Consider the following 8,781-nt stretch of genomic DNA (forward strand, 5'->3'; position numbering starts at 1 on the left):
AAAGACATTCATTGGCATTTCAAATATCATTTACCTGATCCTCCTGACCGTTGTCCAGGTGTTTGCGATGTTCGGGAACTTAATCCAAAGGTCGTTCTCTACATCTATTTCATGCCGATCGGCATCTTGTATAAATTGCCGAAACTACAAAAACACAACTGGAAGTAAGATTTGAAAGCAAGCAAAACTCAATGAAACTTACCTTCTAGTTTTATGAACGATCATCGGCTTTAACTTCAGGCTCTTTTTAAAATTTAAATCAACACCTAATTCCGTACACTTTTTTGAGAGTATTTTTTTCACTCAGAACTTTGAAGATTTTATGATTACTCAAGAAATGAGTTAGTTCTATTCAAATTAAGACTCATTTTTTGACATATTGCTATTACTTTTGAAATTGAGTGCTCCGAGCTCAAATTTTGAGTAGTTTTGAATGAGCGTGCAGTTCGTATTCCGTGATATAACCCACTGAGACGTCCAAAAAATTGTTTCAAAATCGTTCAACACGGGTCCAACGATGGACGTTCGTTGAACGGTTATTTGGACGTTGTCCAAATTGGTCCAACGAACGTCCTTCATTGGACGATTTTGAAACCAACCGTTCTTAGAGGGAACCGCTTCTAATTGGAATCGGTTGTGTCACTGGAGCCGGAATACGAACTGGAACCACCCAGAATTCCGGTTCATTTCCGGTTGAACTTTACTGGGATAGAGAGCAGTAGCATATTTGTTTCACTGGGTTTTAGCTATGACAGTTCGGTTTGCTCTCGGAATGAACCGCTAAACACAGAACAAAATTTATGGAATAATAACATTTACAGTATAATGTTTGTTTGTGACGACTTTTTTCCGGATCGATCCTCTGATAAGTACTGCTTATTCTGAATATATTTCTGATGAATCTGTTCACAATGGACTCTGATGGTAAGTTAATAACCAACATGTATTTACTGTTGTTTAAATTTCACTTTCATCCAGACGAGCAGAATATCGACGATGAATCTTCGCCGGCTGTAGAAGAACGGGCTTGGTGCGGAGTTCCAATGGACATTATTTATCGCGGACTAGATCGCTACGAGTTGAGCCATTTTCCAGAGGTACGTCCATCGGAAGACCACACTGTGCTGTATAATCTACCAGTGGATCCTTGTGCTACTGAACCGCCCAAACCTCGTCGGTCTTACAATAAGTGGGATGCAAATCACGTGCGCCTACCCTGCTCTCATCGGAGCCAGTACCCGGTTGAACAAGACGATGGCACTAGCACACTGGAAAGTCGCTGGGAATTGGTTCAGAACGCTCTACTACAACCGATCGCAAATAGCCGTCAGCTAGAGAAGGCAATATTATCTTACAATACGAAATATGCCAGCACTTGGAAGTTCAAGTCACTACACAAACTTTTCGAAGAAGAATTAGATGAGGATGAAAGTGCTGGATTTTTTGAACGAACGCTGCCCAAAATGATACAGACAGCACTGGCGCTACCGGAATTGGTTAATGGAGCGATTCCATTGCTGAAACAAGGCTCCAATTCGTCGATTTCCCTAAGCCAGCAGCAGGTTGCCAGTCTGTTGGCGAATGCGTTTCTCTGTACATTTCCCCGTCGGAATACGCAGAAGAAAAAGTCCGAATACAGTTTGTTCCCGGACATTAATTTCAATCGGCTGTTCCAGAGCGGTGGGCAATCGGTGATCGAGAAGATAAAATGTATCTGTAACTATTTTCGTCGTGTTTGCGCCCGGATGCCCACCGGAGTGCTTACTTTTCAGAGGCGCTATATCAATCCGAAGCAGTTTGTGGAATGGAGCAAGTGTGGTGCCGTCGTTGCCAGGGAAACCGTGCCAGTTCATATTACATCTGAGGGCACTATTGAAGATCAAGGGAGAGGACTGCTACAGGTAAAGAACCCTACCCTTGATATAAACAATGTTTTGACAATTTATCATTCTATTATTAAATTGCAATATTAGTGTTTTCATCTCTTTTCTATATTGTAACTAATGTAGTATGTATTGAAATATTTAAAGACAGCTTTAAATGATTTTCAGGTGGATTTTGCCAACAAATATCTGGGAGGTGGCGTCCTCGGCCACGGTTGCGTACAGGAGGAAATCCGTTTCGTAATTAATCCGGAACTGTTGGTTAGTAAACTTTTTACGGAAGCTTTGAAGCCCCAGGAAGCACTAGTAATGATGGGTTCCGAGCAGTTTAACGAGTACAGTGGATATGCGTCAACATTTACCTTCGCTGGGGACTTCCACGATGATACGCCACGGGATGCCAGTGGGCGGAGAGAGTGTTATATTGTGGCAATCGATGCGTTGCACTTTGTGCATAGTTCTCACCAGTATAGAGAGGAATTGCTTCTAAGGGAACTTAACAAGGCCTACGTTGGATACTTTCATCCGCTTTCAACTCCCGCCCCCGGAGTTGCAACCGGAAACTGGGGTTGTGGAGCATTCGGTGGCGATGCGAACTTGAAGGCGATTCTGCAGCTGATGGTGTGCTGTGTACTGAATCGTCCAATGGTGTACTATACTTTTGGCGATCGGGAACTGAGAAACCAAATTTACGCTATGTACACCTTTTTGGTGGATAACAAAGTGAAAGTTTGTAAGTATTCTAATGTTAATGTTCCAATCGGTTCACTATAATGTTATAAATTGCAGGTGAAATCTGGAGATCTCTAAAAGATTTTAGGAAACACAATCTTCCACCGAGTAAGCTCTACTCTTATTTCTATCAAGACTATTACGATCGAAAAAATAACAAAATATCCTGCTTCAATCTGAAAAGTGAGAACAAGGCTAAGCAGAAGTCTCCAGAACCGAAAGCAGCCAAACAAAGTCCGTTAGATCGGGACCGCCTGGACGACGAAAGCTTGGCCAATCTTATGAAGGATTTAGTCGACGACGATGATATTCAACCGAAACAATCTTCATCATCTGCTTCAGGTAATCCGAGCTCCGGACGACACTCTGCTTGCTTGGAGCAGGAAAGGACTGTTGTAACTCCCTCACCGAAAAAAGCAGGACGAATGTCGATGATTGCCGAATTGGATCGCAATTACTACACGGTAGGACCTGGTCCAGCAAAAAAACTTTGTCCTTCAACGTCGCCACGTCCCCCGGTAGATCCGAAAAAGGAAGATGATGGTGTAAATGTTGTGGATGAAGTTCGAATCCAAATAGAGGATGAACATGTTGATCCCATGCTGGTTGTCAAATTAGCTGACGAAGAAAGTACGGTGGACGGTTCTATACAGTATGAGCAAGAAGTGGGCGAGTTTGTTGCGGGAACTCCTCCGAAAGAGGCAAGGAAAAGTATTGGTGGGAACAAAAAGATATCGGATTACTTTTATAAAACTGGTAAGTAGACTGTTGTACACTTTTCGTTGATTTTGTTGAAGTAATACAAAAAACTGGCTGTTAAATTGATTTGGCGGGTTCTTGTTGTCCATAGTGTTATCACTTGTCCAGGTAATCGAGTGGATTTCAGATCTGAAGAAAGCTGGTAATGAAAATATAGAGTTACCACTTTGGTAATTATACTATTTCTTAGGAATGAAGTAAATGAATTGATATTAAAAACGTAGGGACGACTACTCGATCAAACGAATGCTTTGACCGTACTTGTCAATCGTACCTGTTAATAACGTTGCTCACCAAATCTATGTGTGTTCCGTTAACTAAAATTTTCATCATTCAATATAAACTAGTATTATTGGATGATTCGTAGTAAAGCAATAAGAATCAAAAGAGCGAGTGTGTTCCCATTCGTACAGGTTTTTGGAAGGTACTTCAATTATAAGATATTTTTCTTTCCAGCGATATATGAATAACGGGTCACTTACTTTCTCACAGGTCCTTCGTGAATGTTAGTAAAAATTGACGTTCAACGCATCTCAGCGAAAGGGGCGGTGAGGAAACTATAGCGGCAGTATCAGCGATTTATAACTGTAGAGTGGACATTTATAACAAAAACAGCACGACAATAAAATTTAACGAGACAGAAGTGAAAAACAGAATGGTAAGAGCAGTGTACCGCGTATGTGGAAGAGGATGAAGGCATGCCGAGAGAAACAATTATGACTCAGTTGTGCAACGTCTAAATCTTAGAACTCAAAATAACTTGAACGAAACGGAAGAATACGCTCCCCTATACATATGCTGGTGGAATGGTAGAACCGTAATACAATTAAGGTTGGACAGAGAATGCGCAAAATTCGCAAACGAAAAAAGCAGTTTTTTTCCACACCGTATGTCAGATCTTCATAAAAATTAATCAGCGTATGTAGAATGTTGTTACAGTACTGCAGATTGATTTTTATGAAGATCTGACATACGGTGTGGAAAAAAACTGCTTTTTTCGTTTGCGAATTTTACCCTTTCTCTGTCCAACCTTAATGCATCTCAAATAAGTACACGATCAATCCTTCCATCATTGGACGTCGCAGACAGCACAAAAGAGTGGAATCGCTTTATATTAGCGAGCTGGGATGTTAGAGGACGTTCCGATCGAGAGAAACAAGAAACGTTAGATGATTTGCGAAAGCTGAATACACGATTGCTGCATTACAGGAGACGAGGTTGCACATGGCTAACTATCATTGATTCAACGTAAACGAATCTGAAGAACGGCACCATACGAGCGGAGGAACAGCAATATTAATTTACAAGACCACATTCAAGGGAAGTTGCTTCAAGATGATAAGTGCCAATGCCTGCGTATACAAATGCGATGTCTTCTTGAAACCATTTTTGGTCATAACGGTGATAATGATTTTAGGCGACCTTAAAGCAAGATTGGGTCGTAATGATCTAGTGGAGGATGATGGACAGTGGATTGGTTAATAACGTACACCACTATATATCCAATAATAATGGCATTAATCTGAAGAATCTGCTCCACAGATTGAAACTAAAAGTTTAAGTTGCTTTGAGCAAAACACGTTCAGTTCACATCACCTGGTCTAATAGAAGATCCCATTCGCAAATCGATCATTTCTTGATATACAAGATGGATGATTTCACCTTCCCCGAAGTCAAATACTTCTTTAATGCTCAGATTCAATGTGGTCATAAAGTGTTAGTATACTATTTGAAAAGAGGAAAAAACAAACCACCGACGAAAAACGTCTCAAGAAAACAGAACGAGAAAAAGAGTAAAATTGGAAATTGGTTCGTTAAGGGCTGATTAGGAGAATCGCGATCAGTACTAAAACGAACTAAAGAAACAACAATTAACGGGTATTTAAACAGTGGCCTCTATGGAAGAGACAAAGTGGTCCGGAAAGGAGAATGCGATAAAAACTATGGTGAAGACTACCATTAAAAAGGCTGGTTTGTCTCAAACGCCAAGGAGAGGCGCGGCATCTAAGCGTAATTTTCTGGCAATAAAACGAAGCGTTATTTTTTTTCTATCATTGGGTCGTAGTAATAAAACGAAATGCTATCTATTTCTTCAGGAAGTCATAAAACATTTCTTCAACATGCAAATCATCTTCGAACAAATTAGCGGAATTTAAAATTAATGTATTTCGAGTATTTGTATGAGAAAGCATAGCCCAAAGTCGTTTCATAATTCAGAATTAGAAGTTGTAATGCAATGGTGTAATGAGAAGCTTTGAAACCGTGGAATTTTTAAGTGGCGTTAATCTGCATATGTTCAAAAATCGCTCAATATTTGCAAAATCTAAAATGAAGAGATTTTAGATACGACTTTCTGCTCCAACAGTGTTATGCATGCGCAACCGTCGTTATTTGATCATAAATCTTCTTGTTTGATTATTATTACATTTCGCTATACAGTTTCGACCCGTTTTTATAAACTCCCGATTTTATGCCCCTCGATTTTATGAACTTTTTGTACACGATTTTATCAACCTCCCATAATTTTATTTTATGCCAGTAATTCAGGCCTACAATCTTACAATTGTATTTAATCAAGGTAATGGGTCTTGCAGTGTTAGGTAGCAGTCAAATTGTAGGGTAGTTTACCCAATTTTGGTCCCATTTGAGGTGATTGATGAGCTAAATTCACATTTTGCTAGAATTCTAAAAAAATCAAAGCTATGTGTTTTCATGATAAACTATCACACTTTCGCATATTATCCGTGGAAAACACCAATTGGAAGAGTATGTAGTAAAAATTGTGTATTTGTATTATATTTTTATTATGTTGTAGTTCTTGCTAAACTGCAAACAAAATTCAAAGCAAAGACAATTTTTGGCGGATTGTCCGTAAACACCGGTCCAGAGGATACAATTTAGCGCATATTTGTCTCAGACACTGTGATATCTGCTCTCTAGTTTATCTACTTCTATAAAACGATCTCCTGCCAGCGAGAGATTCGAGTGTGTATCTTCGTCGCGAGCGGTTGACTCTTGTAGAGCTCCCTTCGAGTCGGTTAATTTTCATCATTTTCGGCGCAGTTTACTTCCTCCCGGTTATCGAAAGTGTCAATAAAAGTGCAATTTAACGATTATACAAAGTGAAGTGGCTTATAAAAGCATTTTCGGCATATTTTTGAGTGACGCGAGTGGTGACAATTTGTGAAAATCGAATTCCGGCAAATGAAAAAAATATCTTTTCCTCTCATTACGGGCCGTCGATTCCCGATGCAAGGACAATAAAAGTGCACAGAAAACATCTAGAAACACAGTGTAAATTCCAAAAATAGTGAAAAATGGTTTTTCAGAGAAAAAAATCAATCCGAAAAATGAAAAAAGATACGGCAATATGAAAAATTAGCATATTCAAATAATTGGCGTTTCACCAGCGACTACCAGGTGTCGCCCCAAAATTCTTCGCCCGAAAAATAGGTGGCAAACCAGCCAGTCGGTGCTCAGCTAATTTCGTTCGGGTCCCTTGTCACCTATTTTTATTGGGTGTTTCATAGGCGGTGTTATCTTTGGAAATGAGCCGCCTTGGATATTCAACTTTTTTTTACTTTCTTATTTTATTGCGAATGAGTGGAGGTTTTGATTCTTTAATATTCGGGATTGCAGATATTTTGTCGCATGTAAATTTTGAGTATTCGTTGATGTGATGGCACTGTGAGGGAACACATATCTGCCGGTCGGCAAACTTTTCTTTGGACTGAGCAAACTAATTTCTATGTTTCTTTAGGGTTCGTTTTACCAACGGGGGAACTGATCCAAAGAGCGTTCAATGTACTTAGGGAAAACACATGGCCTTATTTCAGTGGAATGATGACTTCAACCATGTATAAGGTTTGAGAATTGACAATTCGCGAGAGGGATCGGGGACCGGTAAGCAATTACCTTCAGTTATGTCAGCACGAAGAATAAGTGTTTTGCTCTCCTGTTCATTGGTTAGCTTTGAATTCTATCTCATGCCTCCACGCGAGTCATAGTCTATTGATGGCATTTGGTCCTTAGACCGGCGACGACTGGGTGCTATCAGCCTTCTGCCAATAGTAGCAGAATGAGAGGGTGCGAACAAATCTAGCGGAGAAAACAATACCGTAAAAATGAATAGTTGTGGGGAAATCAGCTCCAATAAGACTAATTTGACTAGTATCGATGATCGCGGGTCAATACGTACTGAAAATTCGCCTGTCTGTTTTAATGAATCTAATTTCAAGTTCCGTTATTGGTGACAAGCCCGTGCATCAGGTTAACGATCCTCTGTATTTCCCTTTAATGTTCGATATAATCGTTCGTATACGTGTTTTTCACAAACAATCCGATATTAGAAATAGGAAATACTTTCGTTGATTTATAACATCTCGAGCTATCATAACTCTTTGTCTGTATAACGTCTTATCACTCGGTAGTTTGCAACCCAAAAAATATATTGTGGAGAAGGTATAGCGAAATTAGTCTAAATAATGACGCAATAAATAGTGATCCGGCCTTTTATGCAGATAAGATTAGCTTTTCTAGGCAATACTCCCATGATCGGCTGTGTGGAGTTGAAATTGCTTTTGTTTAGAAAACATAGGATACTCTCGGTAGCCGGCTACCCAGAGTTTAAAAAGAACCAAAAACTAAACAAGATCTTCTTTTTCGAGCGATCGTGTTCTCGAAAAGTTACTAAACTACTACCTAATAAACTATGTACAGGTCGCATCGCTTGCATGGAGCGAATCCTAGAACACCAACTTCGCGACACCTTTGGAAGAGTCTGATGAACCTTCTGTATAAGATTCCTCATTTTATTCAAACGATCGCCGGGTAAAATCAGCACCGACACGATAGAAACCATGAAAAAAATCGTCACGTGATTGAATATTATAAAGAAATATAAGCAGTGCTCCTTATAGGCTTTCCGGAGTTCAAGTTGCTTATTTTGCTAATCGTAGTAATACAACAAATGATAAATTTCCCAAATTCTCGGCAGCCGGCTGCCCAGAGCAATTATTGCATGATAACGCTATTGACACACTTACTAACTACTCTCCCATTCCCGTGATACATGTGGAGATGCAGAGGATTCCTCGGTTTCTAGTAGCAACATGTATCGGACTAACATTCCTTCCTTTCCCAGAAGATCTGCATTCGGACGTGGCCGGCGTCGGTATTGATCAGCATGCAGGGATCAGAGTAGATTGTACAATGTGGCTCATCATGTTATTCCCAAGCATGTTGTTCCAATGAACATTTTGCAACCTAATTTGGTTCTGGTCAATAACGGAGTAGCAACTACGGGCGATCTCTTATGCTATGCTATGCTATGCTATAAAACGATCTCCTGCCAGTGCACTTGAGTTATCATTAAACAAATTTCGAATTGAATCAGCTATTGTCTGTT

General features: G+C 39.9%; 1 protein-coding gene across 1 annotated transcript; it reads left to right on the plus strand.

The window, feature by feature from the left end:
• The first annotated feature begins 760 nt into the window (after nucleotides 1–760).
• Nucleotides 761–4,176, plus strand: LOC131678903 (poly(ADP-ribose) glycohydrolase). The gene is made up of 5 exons (XM_058959337.1): nucleotides 761–924; nucleotides 979–1,901; nucleotides 2,052–2,616; nucleotides 2,673–3,371; nucleotides 3,867–4,176. Exons 1-5 carry the CDS (start codon nucleotides 897–899, stop codon nucleotides 3,875–3,877), a joined length of 2,226 nt encoding a protein of 741 aa, XP_058815320.1. The 5' UTR covers nucleotides 761–896; the 3' UTR covers nucleotides 3,878–4,176.
• Nucleotides 4,177–8,781: the final 4,605 nt, after the last annotated feature.

The sequence above is a fragment of the Topomyia yanbarensis genome, chromosome 1 (assembly GCF_030247195.1).
Source record: "Topomyia yanbarensis strain Yona2022 chromosome 1, ASM3024719v1, whole genome shotgun sequence".
Lineage (NCBI taxonomy): Eukaryota > Metazoa > Arthropoda > Insecta > Diptera > Culicidae > Topomyia > Topomyia yanbarensis.

Coding starts and splice junctions, on each gene's coding strand:
- LOC131678903 (XM_058959337.1), top strand. CDS start 897: ATGAATCTGTTCACAATGGACTCTGATG. Junction 1,902..2,051: donor AAGGGAGAGGACTGCTACAG/GTAAAGAACCCT, acceptor AATGATTTTCAG/GTGGATTTTGCCAACAAATA. Junction 2,617..2,672: donor GGATAACAAAGTGAAAGTTT/GTAAGTATTCTA, acceptor TATAAATTGCAG/GTGAAATCTGGAGATCTCTA.